This window comes from Lycorma delicatula, chromosome 1 (genome assembly GCF_047948215.1).
Source record: "Lycorma delicatula isolate Av1 chromosome 1, ASM4794821v1, whole genome shotgun sequence".
Classification (NCBI taxonomy): domain Eukaryota; kingdom Metazoa; phylum Arthropoda; class Insecta; order Hemiptera; family Fulgoridae; genus Lycorma; species Lycorma delicatula.
The window spans coordinates 290,165,223-290,181,216 of record NC_134455.1 but is presented as its reverse complement, the minus strand read 5'-3'; the positions used below and the strand labels follow the sequence as shown (position 1 = coordinate 290,181,216).

General features: G+C 26.0%; 1 protein-coding gene across 2 annotated transcripts in view; it reads left to right on the top strand.

Moving 5' to 3' along the window:
• The window catches only part of LOC142318328 (gamma-glutamyl hydrolase-like), a 61,589-nt gene that overhangs the window by 34,741 nt on the left and 10,854 nt on the right, over positions 1 to 15,994 (top strand). For both annotated transcript variants that reach the window (XM_075354907.1, XM_075354906.1), the window contains exons 2-3: positions 11,058 to 11,287; positions 14,319 to 14,430. In XM_075354907.1, coding sequence (XP_075211022.1) covers positions 11,058 to 11,287; positions 14,319 to 14,430 — 342 coding nt within the window. The remainder of the gene's footprint in view (positions 1 to 11,057; positions 11,288 to 14,318; positions 14,431 to 15,994) is intronic.

Sequence of the window (15,994 nt, the reverse complement as noted above, 5' to 3'; positions counted from 1 at the left end):
ATAATCGATCCAAACGTTTCGCTTTGAGTTGTCTTAATAAAATTGTAAGCATGTTATCATAAGTAAATAGTCATTATTCCCTAATATATTCCCATACGAAATGTAGCACTTACCTTTTGGTTCCTTCAAAAAGTGAAAATGACTTTTCAAGATATAAAGAAGGCCAGTCACATCATTGCTAAGCGCCGCCAATAAATATCTACCTAGGCGTATATTTAGCAAATTAGAGAATTTGGGATGAGCTCCATCAGTTTGAAGGAGAATAATATTGTCTATTTAGGATTGTTTTAGGCAAACAGCTTAAAGAACACGCCAAAAGAAAAGACTTATATTAAAACAATTCTTGTCATTTCATCGATTGATATTTTTAACTTCCGATTTTTGTTAAATTTCTTACATGTAGTCATTTTGTAACTCTACGGATTTAAGAAATAGAATAAATGGATGAGAATAATTCATTAGCTGATAAAAGATTTCCTGTATAAATTTCTACGTCTGGTGTTCCCTGCACAAGGTAACAAAATTAACGCACCGATTTAAAAAATATTACATTTCAGGTGTTGTTTAAAATAAACCTTATCTTCGATTTAACAACGCTGAGATCGATCGTTTTTATTCAAGAACCTTACCGTCTAGAAATCTACTTGAAAAAAGTAATTTTTAAAAAGTAATTAAAGTAGATATTTTTTTCTAAATCGTTATGTTAAAAAGGATATTAGATTAGATTTAACAGTCTCAGCTCAAGCACACCTAAAAAAAATTATAATTTTTTTAAAGAATTTTACAATTTATAGCATAAGATTTGCTGTTTATTATTTTACTGTTTTTCAAAATGGTACTCATGTTTTAATAGTACCACATCATAATTTCTTGTAGCATTATTTCAACAGTACATAGAATAAAACATAAATAATTATCTTTTAATAAATTCTTTCACTTAATAGAAACTTCTTTTTATTTCCCTTCTTTCTTTTCTTTTTTATTAACTTATTTATTAAAAAAGACAATAATAATAATTTACTGACATATTTTAGAATTCAACATTTTATATTAATGATTTAAAAAAAATTATATTATTGTGATTTGAAGCTACAGCAAATAACCACGAGTTTTATGAATATATATATATTTTTTTAAATTGTTTAAAGGTTTTGTTGATGAGTTTATAGTTGCTGTTATTTATTTTTACTTTATTGGTAAAGAAAAATAGCTTACTCAATATTTTATATAATTTTCATCTTTCAATTGTTTTTTGAGATTTCAAAATATAAATTTTAATAATTTTCACTATAAATTTGTTCAGATACTCTCCTTACTAAAGAAAAAGCTATATAAATGTATTCAGTTCATTTGGAATAATAGGATAGCTTTAAGTCCATTTTAAAGAACGGGTGTGAAAAATGCACGTACCCAATTTTTATGATTTATAATTGTACTTTTACGCTTCTCCTTGAGAAATATTATACTCTTAAATGTCTCGAAAAACTGTTGTTCAATGATTAGAGTTTAGGGCAAAATATTTTTGTATCCGGGATGAGGATGTTGTTTTTGAGTTACTGATTGTAAATACCCTGTTGGTCTTTCTACTACATGCTATTTAAGCTCAATAAAAAAGCAAAACAAAAAACTATTAAATTAGTAATTAGGTCCTCCTTGTTTAAACAAAAAAATTATTATGTGTACGCTGAACCCTAATTATTGGTACATTAGCCATTTAAAAATTATACATTTAGATTAGTAAACCTCAATCATGATCTCAGAAAGAAGAATTTATCTTTCAATTTTACGAACAGAAAAAATATTAATTATAACCAATCATATATTTAACAACTGAAAAAATATCTTTAACAACAGTTTTATAAAATCCGTGACTTTACTTTTGCGGTCTAAATAAATAAAAGGCTTCAAAAAAGAAATCTGTGTTAATACATCGGTAAAAGTCAATTAAAGTGATTCAATTTCACTTTTTTGCTAACTAGAATTCTATGTTAACAAAGTTTTACACTTCGTATTAATACATTAAATCTAAAGGATTAATAATAAACAAGAGAAAGTTATCGTAAACGTTTATTTAGAAATATGAAAGAAATTATGATTATAAAAAAAGATTTATTTATTAAGTATTCTTTCCATAGTGCTTAACCGAACAGTATTATTTATACATACGAGTACTTCCTACACATGTAAAACCACGTTATGAATACCCTAACGTAAAAATCACACACACACACACATATTTATATATATATATATATTTTGTGTGTGTGTGTATATGTACACGAAACATTTTAAAGTTTTAATTTATATGATATCTTCAGAATTTTCATTTTAATATTCTTTGTTTACTGCCATAACCATGACGGCGTAGATGAAAATACTTAACAAACAAATTACTCCCAAAATTCTGCTTCTACTACAAACTGGAGCAACTCCGGTAAAGTCTGGCTGAACTTTATACTTCAGTAAGATACTTTTTCACACCAAGTGTTTTCTGAAATGTGAGAGAATATTCCTTAAGAAAACGTTGTGTTTGATATTTGGTATTTTCTGGATGAAAAACTATACATTGGCATTAATTGATGTAGCACATATCTGGAGCTATTGAAAACTGTATAAATCAAGAATTTTCAAAATTTTTGACCAATAACGTGTTACTCACAAGTCAAACAAAAATATGATTATTCGCAAATGAGTCATGAGCTTAATCTTGTCTTACTCCCTGAAAAACGGCCGTTTTTCAGTAATTTTGGTGGAGTTTCCTTGTTTATTTCTTAGCCCCTTTCTGAATAAATCTTCTTTTCTAATTATCCACTTCTTTTACCCATATATTATCCACCTTTTTTTGGTTTTATTTCGTGGTTTAGGGCAGAATATTTTTGTTTCCGTGCTGTTGTTTTTTTAGGAGGTTTGAAGTTACTGATGGTAAATACTCTGTTGGTCTTTCTTCTATTGGAACAGTTGTGTCTAGAATTATCTTGAGATCCTTGTTTCTTAAAAACTTCGTTAAATTTGTATGGAAATTGATTTCCAAATTTATATTCACATTTTGTACCTATATGTTATATGCTCATAAATGTATGTAAGTTTCTTTAATTTATTTTAGATAGTAAACAAGATATGACCTATGTATTTTAATTAGACGTTTTCAATAAGGGATACACCAGACTTAATTTTTTTCTTTGATTGAGAATGTTGGGTTTTCATATATTTTATGAAAATTTATGACTGTCTTTAACAATCAAAATTTCTGAAATTCCTAACACGCAATGCTGTATTTGAGCTTTTTCAGAGTTTTTTACGTAGATGTTGGTACAACAAAGTAAATATAAAAATATAAAATAAATGGATAGTATCTACTATCCGATCGATTTTCTGCAACAGAAAAGAAAGAACTTCTGATGCATAATTAGAAATGATATATTCTGGAATTTTTTAAGGTATAACAGAGACTAAATAATGCGATTTTTTAAATTAAATAAATAGGTTAAATAAAAAGGTTAATTAATGACATGGTGAAGAAAATTTATAAGTCTTATTTTTTCAAAGCTTAAAATAATAAATTTTTAAAGATGTCATATCCTTCTTAAATAGCGGGATGTTGAAACAAATAATTATTTTTTAAAATGATGAAATCGTAGTCCATTTTTACTAGTACTCAAAGTAATTTGATATCTTATTACATCACAATATACCTTCATAATAATTTCCTAAGTAGTACTACTTAAATGAATAAAACAAAGTAAGTGTATTATCGAACACATTTTAAAACAAATTTCTATAACAGTAGCAATAATTGTTAAAGAATTCTGCTTAATATCCAATTAAGTCTATTTTTATTACTAAATAATAGTGTTGAAAATACAATACAAATTCTCTAAGATAAGTTTTTAATATACTGTAAAAATATTATACTAAAATGAATTAATAACAGTTGTTATGGTAATACATTGTTATTTACGAGGTACAATCATTTCAGTTTTAATACTTGTTTAATTATAATATTAAAAATTCGATTATTAACTAATAAACTTTGCGAGTGTCGCAGTTGTTTTAATCCCTTTTTCTTACTGGTCTTGTTAAAACAATTTGTAAAATGTATGTTTAAAGGTACCTACAATGAAAATCTTTAGTAGAAGAGAGAAATTGGATTATGAAATCTTATGTAACCTTACGCAGGAGGGTGATTGTAAGTTAAAAGAATGGTTTTATCCACGTATAAAAGATTACGGTTAACACATCACGGTTTTAAATTAATATTTCTTATAAAAACATTTTAAAATATATTATAATTTATTGCGGTGCGATAAATATATATATGTTATTTGTTTATTTTAAACGTAACTTATAATTTTCCAAAAATAACATGCGTAACACTTACATAATTCTTCATTTAGACAAGAAAAATCTCAATAATAAAACTTAGTTCATAATGGGTAAACACACCCGCGCGCGCGCAAGACTATTATTTTTAGCTTTCAATTTTTTTATTATATTTTCATAAAAATCTTTAGAATAATATTATAAAATGCGAAATAATTTTTTTAGGAAGTACTAAAAGATAAATAAACGATTGCAAGCCACTTTTTGTATTCAGTCCATTGACTTTTTCTTGTAACACAAACATAAAAATTGAATAGCTCTCACTATTAAAAAAAAAATGTATCTACATTTCAATTATCACTTTCAAAAGTGGGCTGAATTAAAATTGAATAGCAGGATATAATGTTTAAAAAATATTCGTTATGTTTTATTTTAATGTTTATTTAGATATTATTTTAATTATATTTAAAATTAACAAAAACAAAATTTCAAGGGAAAACTTAATATCATAATGCTATTTTATTGATGGTTTTCGACTGACATGCTACTCTTACACGCATCAATAGATCTTCACGTGCTACTCTTAAGTTAGTGTACTTAACTTATTTTAATTACTTTCCGGCCTCCGTGGCGCGAGTGCTAGCGTCTCGGCCTTTCATCCGGAGGTCCCGGGTTCGAATCTCGGTCAGGCATGGAATTTTCACATACGCTACAAATCACTCATCCCATCCTCTGAAGCAATACCTAACGGTGGTCCCATGGAGGTTAAACAAAAAAAGAAAATAAATAGTACTTATTTAATTAAGTACTGATGGCATTTAATTTAATTAGTCGTACTACTTTAACTTTTCATAACGTTAAATAACCAACGTAAATCGATGTTAACATAATTACATTATTATAATTGCTAGAAAAATGTATAATTGAAAAAAAAAGGATTTTTTTACTTAACCGCTGAGTAAACAATGGTTGAACAGTTGTAAAACTTATTCATTATACCATAGAAGATAAAAAATTATTAAAAGAAAAAATGTAATGTTTCTGTAGTTTACTGATTTTTACAACTTTGGAGATTTATATAAATTTTAACTGAAGTCTTTACTTTTCACTTTTTTCATTGAAGACAGATTTAAGGTGTTATTTCATGTAAGGGACAATAGAAAGAGTGATTTCATGAGGAAGACATGAAATATAAAATGTTTTTTTCATTAAAGGAGAATTCGAATTCTAAACCATTACAAACTCAAAAAAAACTCGGGCAGTTGTCAGACCCAGAGACAGTGACTCTTAGTCACAATTGCACTGCAAACGTCTTATAGTCCCGATTTGTCCTCCAGTTTGCAAAGCTCCAGAAATTGGCTAACGAATTATGTGATCGAATTCTCGATCACCTAATCAGTGTAGTGGTTAGTATGGACTTCCAGATTAGCTGGTCCTGAGTTCAATTCCAAACAAATTTCTACCATTTTGTTTTTTTTTACCTATCATTTAATGTAACTTATTTGTTATCTTCCTACTTAAAGTACGAGTAAGGAATGTTAAAGATCGGTCTAAAAATAATAATAATAAGTAAACGAAAAATTAAAGGTTAGTAAAAAAAAGAAGTTATTAATTGACAAAATAATAGCATTACATCTTTGAGAAATGATGAAATAGACAATTCATTGGATCGTACGTGAATACGATTTCCGGATGAATATACTGATACATCAGAAGTATTTTAAGAGTATGTATTGAAATCATAACTGTTTGTGAATATTGTAATTTTCGAGTAGTTAAGCTCTTCCAATACTAACAGTTCTCAACCAGTTCTCGTATACCTTCCCCGTACTAGTATATTTTCAAGAGATTTTGATTTCATATATAAAATTAGTTTACACACACACACATACACACACACAATCTTCTTGTATGATTGCTATTATTTCATTTGTATGTCTAAACTGAAAATAAATAAGTCAGTTTCAGGAAGATAAGTGCACATATAATGAATACATTTTCATATTAAGTCTCAAAAGATATATTCCAAATTTATTCGATATTTTTAAACGTAAGTATAACTTTTTGCATACTGTTTTATTCCTGTATGAGTACATTACTTGATGCATCATTTTCACCATTAATAATTTTTTTCACTTATTCCGTACATCATTCCTTTTAACGTACCTCAGGTTTAGACGACTGGTTTGTATCTAGTTCTGTATTTCTTTAAGAATTTTCTGATCACATTATCATTTCATTGAATTCTTTTATAATTTATACACCAAATTACCACATGAAAATTGGTTTAGTTTTTCCTTCTATTTTCAGTTATTGTTAGTATTTTTTTAAGTATTAATTACGTAGAACTGTTGTTGTATGATGAACCGTGAACACAACGTACGTACTCTATGAAAGCCAATAAATAGAAAAGCATGTTTTTCTACAGCATGGTAACACACTATTATTGTTGTATTATGAAAGAAAAGATGAAATATATTATTAGGTATAATGATTGCACTATATTTACTTTAATTATTTTCAGAGAAAGTTTTAATTTGTTTTATTTCGTTTAACTTGGTCTGATAATAATAATAACAAGAACCATAATAAATTTTAATTAAATTCAATTTAATTTATTCATACAGTAACAAGAGGCTGACGTCCTATCATAATTATAACACATCTTTAATTTGTTTTTGTTGTTTTATAAAGAATCAGAAATTAATTTTGTAGTGTGTAAAAAATGTCTAGCCTGGCACGGATTAGAACTCCGATTATAATTAATAAAATAATTGTCAATTATATTTCATACAATGTAATTTAACTATGTAAATATAGTTCATAACATGCAAATCATAACTACCTGCTCTTTCTATTTATACGAGATCGAATTAGTGTCCGTAAAGAAACCATCAATCAAAATTTCAAAAAAATATTTCTTATGAAAATTATTTTAATATTATCTGTTTTTATTCTTGCCTACTCTGAAAATTTTTAACCAGAGATACTCTTGTATGAATTTCGGTTTTGTAACTTACAAGTCAATATCAAACGTGCATTCAAAAATTTCGCATAAGAATAGAATTCACTTTGCTCTGGCTTTAATCTATTGAAACATTTTCTAACGTTCATTCTAATGATTTAAGGAAAACCCCCTAAAATAAAAACGTAACTTTTTTTAAGAATATCCTGACCGATTTATCCCAAAGAATCTATATTTCGTCTAAAAGGAGCGGCCTTCTTCCCTAAATATTTCAAGCAGAAATAGCAGCGATATTGTTATTTCAATCTAGATAATTCAGTCATGTACTATATTCTGCGTCTAATTAATTTCACTCTAAGGTTAATTAAATCAGATTATATCATATATAAGTATTCTCAGACAGAAAAGACACAAATGGTTGCCGGATAAAATAAGCATAAATTGAAACAAAGCCAGCTTTAGTTTCGTACGGAACGCAAAAATATGAAATAAAACGCATCTAACAAGAAATTGTTTACCGATTTTAATGATTTGCAGTACGTAATTATCGATCACTACGTAAAATTACGTAATCACCTAGCTATGAAAATCATGGCATAATTTACAATGATTTAATAGTGTTTTAAAACACTATTTTAAATAACGGGTATCTCTAAAAAAGTTCAACATTTATAAATAAAATAAAATTCACTCTTTCATTGAACTACATTTGGGTATCTTAATTTCTTAATAAAATGTAATTTAGTCTGCAAATCCAAATATACTGTACGAAAAATAACGCTGTAGAACATGAAACATTTTCTACTTAAGCTTTTTGCTCACACAATAATAAAATTATGTAGAAAAATTTAAACCTAAAACCTCCACTAGTGCAATAAAATCAATGTTTAAGAATTGTTTTAAATATTTGAATTTTATTTTTACTAAATAATTGTGGTTCTTGAATTTTCTCCAAAAAATTTGTACAAACATGTATAAAGAAAAAAAATTAAATTTGGATTTTAAATACTTCATTCAAAATGAGATAAATTTAATTTTAACAAGTTTACTACAGTTATATATAGAATAATTTAAGAATACAAAAATTTAATTTTTTTTATATTTAAAAAATTTTTAAATTTAACTTATACATATGATTTGCAAAATCGTACCTAGAAAATATCATTAAAAAAGAAGCAATAATAATCTTAAATTAGTATATTACTTAAATAATGACATAGCGGTGTATCTGCTTTCATTATTAAATGAAAGCTTTGTTACTTTTAAATGAAGTTTCTCTTTTGTTATGAAGCGAACAAGACCTCTGGAACTTTATGCTTTGTTGTCGTTGAAAACAATGTAGGGAAAAGCGTGTAGGTATCAATTTTTTTATAAATCTACAACAATGTATATTATAGACATATTACATAATTGATTTATGAATGTTTCTTCAAACTAACACAGATACTTAATATAAATACGCGTTTTTACGAACTTGAACTGTAACGTTACTCTCGTAATAACTGCACGTCTTATTAGAGTAAAAAACTTTAAAATGAATTACAATATTTTCAAGGCAATATTTCATACTACGAATAATAATAATAATTAAAAAAATGATAATTTTTGTAGTATCCTAATTTTCTTTATTACATATAATTATATACATAACAAAAGAGTTAGAAAACTTTTTTATGCTTATTATTACTACAGGAACAAATTTATTACTGTACGTAATCAGCTGTAGTTATAGTGAATTAAACATTAATTATTTAGTAAAATAAAAATTCCAATATTTTAATGTATTAACTCACATATATATTTTTTCCATAAAAATAAAAATAATAATTACACTATCTTATTTTTTTTAATATTATTTTTAAATGACTTTTCTCGGAATGGCCAGTCATTTGACTGCCGTACTGTCGTGTTTGTCTTTTAACTTACAACTTAATTCTTAATAAATTACAAAATCCCTATCCCCCTAGCTTTATATTTAAAAATTTATAATCTTCCCCCATACCTTAAAACAACATTATTTTTTGCTTTAAGCAGCACTTGCTTTGAGATTTTTAATAAATTATCTGTATAAAATACCCATCTAAAATAATTAATGCTGTGGCTGAAGAAGAAACTAAGGGAGAATTGTTGTAAAATTTCTAATATTTACTTTAATATTAGATTTAAATCTGTAAACTTATGAGCAAAGTTTATAACTAATCTCTCATTCGAGGGTACGCATTAATCTTTTGATGAAAGATTATTTACGTAAAACTTCAACATGAAACGCTTTCTCGCTGGTAAATAATGTAAAATACTTGTTTTTCTCAGTTTGAAAAAGGCAAAGATACAGCTGAATGTTATTTTCCGTATCTTTATTTGCCTTGTATGAATAAAATTTTCTCAAATAATCTACATTGACGTCTTCTAAATTTTGTATTTAACCTAATGAATAATTATGTACAATCTAAATAAAATATTTACTTATTTATTTTAAAAGAAGACTTTGAAAAATATTTTTAACAATGAAAAGACCAGTACGTATTAAGTTGCAACGATCATTCTTTAAAGTATAACAAAATCAGGAAAAGTTTTGAAAAATCAGAGAAATATATTACTTGAAAATCATTTGACTTGAATCAAATAGAAATATTTGTTTTTTAATACTATTATAAAAATACCGAAGAAAAATAATAAAAATATATCAAACTAAAACTGCAAATATTTTAAGTTTTATCACGCACCTATCAACACTTAATTTTCAAGATATAAAATTTGGGATTTAAGCAAATAATTTACTTATATGATAAGGAAATTTACATTTTCTATAGAAATATAAGTTTTCTATCAGGCTATTTAATGTATGTCTTTCTTTTGTACAAGTTTGTTTTTGTATGGCCAAAGAATTTTGTATGACAGTTTTTCAGAGTGTTGGACTGAATTTTTTATTACATTTTATTGTGATTTTTAGCTTTAAGTTAGTAATCGCTAACTTTTTATTTTATCTTTTTATGATGAGGATGAAATGAATTTTTCAGCATGTTTAGAACTATAATTTACTGTGTAGTGGCATATAAAAGTGTCAAGTCAGCCTATTATCTCAATAAACCATCCAATAAAAATCTATCAGATGACAATCAGATATTTCCATGCGTAAAACAGGCCTTAAAAACACTAATATCATAACCAACATAAAGTTAAGTTACAGATACTCATAATTACATAAATATATTAATATGTACTGATATAATATACTAATATGAAGTAGATAAGTAGTCTAATAATTAATAATAAAATGTTTCAATGCAGTTTATATCATGTTTAGGATATAATAATACTTAATGGCTTTATGAAAATTTCTGAAAACTTGTTAAAATCTGAATTCTAATTTAAGCTTTTAATTTTATTTGCAGAAAATTAGTTTGCTCAAAAGTTAAACCATATAAAAATTTACCTAGTTTAAAATATAGAATGAATAAAATATAAGCATTATTCGTAGATGATACTTTTGGAGGCTTTACTACTAATGAAAATCAAGTAAATCAGTAAAAATAAAGTAATACAAAAATTATTACAGAATACCAAGTAAAATTACTTAGTATTAGGTAAATCATCAAAAACATTGTATCTTTGGTGGATAATTACATTAATTTTTGAATTCATAGACATTACCCAAGCTTGTAACTTGTAATATGAAATAACATAGCATTAAGATATAAAATTTAATTCTATTTATATATATTTTTATTTTTTGTAGATTAAAATTAGATTTGTTATATAACTTATTTTTCAGATGATTTCATTATTATTAACTCATACCATTATTAGTTTAATGGTTAGCTCATTATCAGCTACAGAAACACCAGTAATTGGTATTGTACTTCATGAAATAATGAGAGATACTTTAAAGAGTTTGTCTCCAAATTCAACAGCATACTTAGCAGCATCTTACGTAAAGGCAGTCGAAGCTGCAGGAGCAAAAGTAGCAGTAATAAAGTTAGGAGAAGAAGAGTCTTATTACAGGTAACACATATCAATTAAGCTATTTTCAACAAATAAAAAGTAATTTTACCAGTATTTATAACTTTACTTGAAATATTATTATTTATAATTTTTATAAATTATTTTAACAGTTTTTTTATGAATTGCTACCTATCATACTTTGTTAAATTAGATTCATTTTTAGCTAATTAACTTTACTTTAAAATTATTTTTTAATAATTTGACTGATTTATTTAATCTTTACTGAAGAAATCTGTTTATATCAATTTTATCCTACTGTAGCTATTCTTATCAAATAGTCTATTATACAGACTTTCACCTGAAAGTCATGCAAACAACTGATTAACCCAGACAATGTCATTTGAATAGTTTATTAGATTTAGAAAAAATTATGCTCAAGTGTTCAGGGTCTTTATTGTAGATAAGCTTTTATCCCTACTGAAAAATAAAAATCATCTTATAATTGCAAAGAAAACATTTAATTTTGGGGAATCCCTTTCACGTTAAGATTCCATGGGATTTTCTGACCACAAGAAATAGATATTATGTGTGTTAACTTTTCCACTAAGATGAAATGTTGACTCATCAATAAACACAATGCAATCAAGAAAGTCATCATCTTCATTCCATAACATTTTAATTGCGAAGTTGGCAAGACAGCGTAGTTGGTAGGCTTCTCTGTAAAGCTATAAACGGTATGTACTCATTTGTAATCGTTTCTTAAAACATTCAACGCTGTCATCCCCAACACTGCTAGTTCGCGACTGGCCTTCCTAAAAAAATTTGTACGATTCTGCAGGAAAGACCCTCTGACACATTCAATACTTTCTCTTCATACACCTTTGTTCATCACCTACTCTTACACAGACATCCGATTGTTCAAACTGATTATGCCATTGATGAATGTTACTGTTCTCAGAGGATCACAATTAAATTTTCACAGTTAAACTGTAACAACTGATTTGCTTTTAGCAAACTGCAAAACAAAGAAGGCTTTCTGTTTAGGAATCACCATCTTTGCTAGTGGCGCTGTCAAGTGAAAAGATTCGAATCACTGTATGGTAATGAGCACAATTAAAACTATCATTTTTATTCTGTGGTTCTAGCTTTAAATCAACATTGCACACCTCATTCAAGAGATTAAAACCCCAATGTCCTTTTTTTGTGCACCCTACATGTTTAATATTCACTCAAAAAAATTAAGAAAGTATAAAAATATATAATAACACAAATTACAAAAAAAACTTAATTCATTAGAAAAATGATCGGTTCAAATATAAACAGATACCCAAAAAAACACATGCATAAACTAAAATCACCAACTAAATAAATAGTGTGTGAGAATTTGATTTTTGAAATTAAAAATTTTGAATTCTCTTAAATAACGTAACAAACTCTTCCAATTCTGAAAATGTTACTCAGTGTATGCCCATTTGAATAAAACATTTTATTCTTTGGCAGTAATTTACACTTTCTGCAGGTATGTTGCAACACACACAATATACAACTTCACAAACTATGTAAATCATAATGTTGCATAGCATCATCACAGTCATCCTCTATTTTAGCATAACAGTAATAAAAAAATATTATTGAGCTTTCAAAAACACTGTTATTTTAATTTTTACTAAGATTAAGTATTATTGAAAATCTTTAATGAAATGACAATTTAGTTAAATATTAATTTTTGACCAAAAGGTGGCATTTTATTAAGTTTTATGTACTTTAATTTTGAATCATGATTAAAAACATATCAATTTATATTCTGATTAAAAACAGATAAGAAGGCAAAAGCATAACTAATTTTAATTCTAATAATGGAATTCTACACATACCAAAATAAATATTCCACACTCCTGATGTCTTTTTTTGGGATCCCATTTTCCTAGTGGTAAAAAATAAAACTGTTTATAATATATGGAATATTGAAACAAAATAAAATTAACTATACAAAACAGTTACTGAAGTAAATTGGAAAACAATATTATGCTTAAAAACTATTAACAAAAATTTCACTTCAAATTTAAGTAAAATTACTTACTTAAATCTAAATCCAATTTATTCAATAACATACAATATAATTTAGTTTCCTTGATATGTTGTGGCACTATCTTAATGTATCAAAACAAGATAACTATTCTTAATGTACATAAACAAATTACCCTAGTCTCCTAGTTTTGTATTTTTCTTTTTAAGAAAGAATTAGGATATTTGATAAGAATAAGATCAAGGCCCCTCAATTTTTAAAAATGTTATTAATTAGTATGATTAATTCAAACAACTTTCTTTAGTTGTTTATTAACATAAAATAACTTTAGACCTGAAGCTTTGTATTGAGTATTGATTGCTTTGTTTTTACGCATAGTTAAATATTAAATATAAATAAATATATATATATATTATATAAATATATACAATAAAATGTATTTTTAATTTATTATTTACTTTTTTCTAGTGATCAGAAAAATAGTGAGAAGGTACTCACAATGTGAGTACAAGATGTACACAAACACACACACACATACATATATATATATATATATATATACAGAGGGAGAGTGTGTGTGTGTGAGAGGGAGGGTTAAGGGAAACCTTTTTTAAGTTTATAGACCAAATCGGCTGATTTGGAAGTTGAGAGTTCCAGCATTCAAGTCCTAGTAAACACAGTTACTTTTATACGAGTTTGAATATACTAGATTGTAGATACCATTGTTCTTTGGTGGTTGGGTTTCAATTAACTACACATCGCAGGAATGATCGAACTGAGACTGTACAAGATTGCACTTCATTTACACTCATACATATCATACTCATTCATCCTCTGAAGTAATACCGGAACGATGATTCCCGGAGGCTAATCAGAAAAAAAAAATTTTATAGAAATTTCAGGTTTATAAACTTAAATTTCATTTAAGTTAAAAATAATATAACAATTAAATATAATAAAGATAAAAATCAACTTCCTTCATGATAATTGATAGGTGCAGTATTTACGGAGTTAAAGGAGTCTATTTTAAATCATCAATTTTATTGTTATTTTTTTTTGTTTCAGAAATATTTTAAAACAAGTGAATGGACTTCTAATACCTGGAGGTGATGCAGAATTTGATAAACCTAATGGCTACGCAAATGCAGTGAAAGTTTTGTATAATGAAACTGTTAAGGTTTGTTAATTAAAACTCCATTTTTACTAACTTTTGACAAAGTACTTATTACACTAATGAATTAATAGTATAATTAGTGAAGTCAAATTTGTAGAAATATTTTGCAAATTTGCATCTACAAACATATTTATTTATTTATTTATACTTGTTTGTTTTTTAATGCTATTGAAAATCTGCTGGTATAAGGAGTGCATGACTCCCAATTCTAAAGTTTGGCAATTTGGTTCTTGCAGTAAAACAAACTTAACTGAAAAAGACTTGTTTGTTGTTCCTTTACTTTATATTTTTGAGTTTTACCTGAAGCATTCGTACTGAATTCTAAATTTTAGTTATATTAAATTTATTTATTTACTAAATTCAGGTTTGCAGTTATTTTTTCATGCATGTATTATGCCAAAAATCAAATAATTTATTTAGTTTCTTTATTCTTATATTTTCATTTTCTTTAATTATTTTACTTATTTTATTTGTTTTATTTTTTTGAAAGTCATTGAAACATAGTAATATTAAATCATTAGAATGAATTTATATGAATAGATTTAGGAAAACATAAATTATTTTTCTCCTATAGTTAGAAATCATGTACTCTACAGATATATAAAATGTTATTTACTGTTATAAAATAATAAATTTTGTTTATGGCTTTTTTTATGACAATTATTAAAGATTATCACAACCATGAGAATATTGCAGAAATGATATATTCATTATTTGAAAACATCCTAGGAATATAAATAATATATCTTAATGTTGAATTTTTTTTTTTAAATTTCAGTTTTATATTAATTTAAAAAGTTTGTTTGCAGTAATTGATGTAATAGCTTGTGAGACTAAAATTATTTAAAATAAAAAATAATCTAATTCTAAAAACCATGTTTCTAATTCATCAATACCAACGTAACTAACCATAATCTTATGGTTATTTAACATGTAACAACTTTAATGATAGAATTATTGAAATAGAATGATATAGAATTTATGATAGAATATTGTTTATTTTCCTACAAAATCATATGATTGTTAAGTTCTGGGATGTCCTATCAGTAATAGAACATTTTTAGACATACTCACTTTCAAGTTAATGGAGAATTCTATAAATTACATTCTGAAAATTGAGGTTGAAGTTATGTTCTTTGTTAACCAGTTAACTAATTATTAATGATTTATCAAAAGACAAAAGGTGTTTTTGTTCTGCTATCAGTCATTTAATATGATACACCTAAGACTTTACTTCTATCCGATTCATTTTAAAAAATTTTTATTTTAAACTTTTACAAATCACCTAATTTTCATCATTCCCTTGTATCAGCATATTTCAAAGGCATCTATTCTGTTCCTTTTTACTTATTCTACTACCAATGTTTTGTTACCATAAATAATTGCAAAAATGTTAAAGAATTTTTTTTTATTATTCTGACATCCATTTTCCTTTGAAGCATGCTTGTCAATAGAAGAACCATTTTATAGGATTATTTATTGTTGTAAAAAAAGAATGAGGATGAAGGAGAAAATTCAAAATTAACACAAAAGATAAATTAAACAAAAACAGAATACCCTAGTTTGC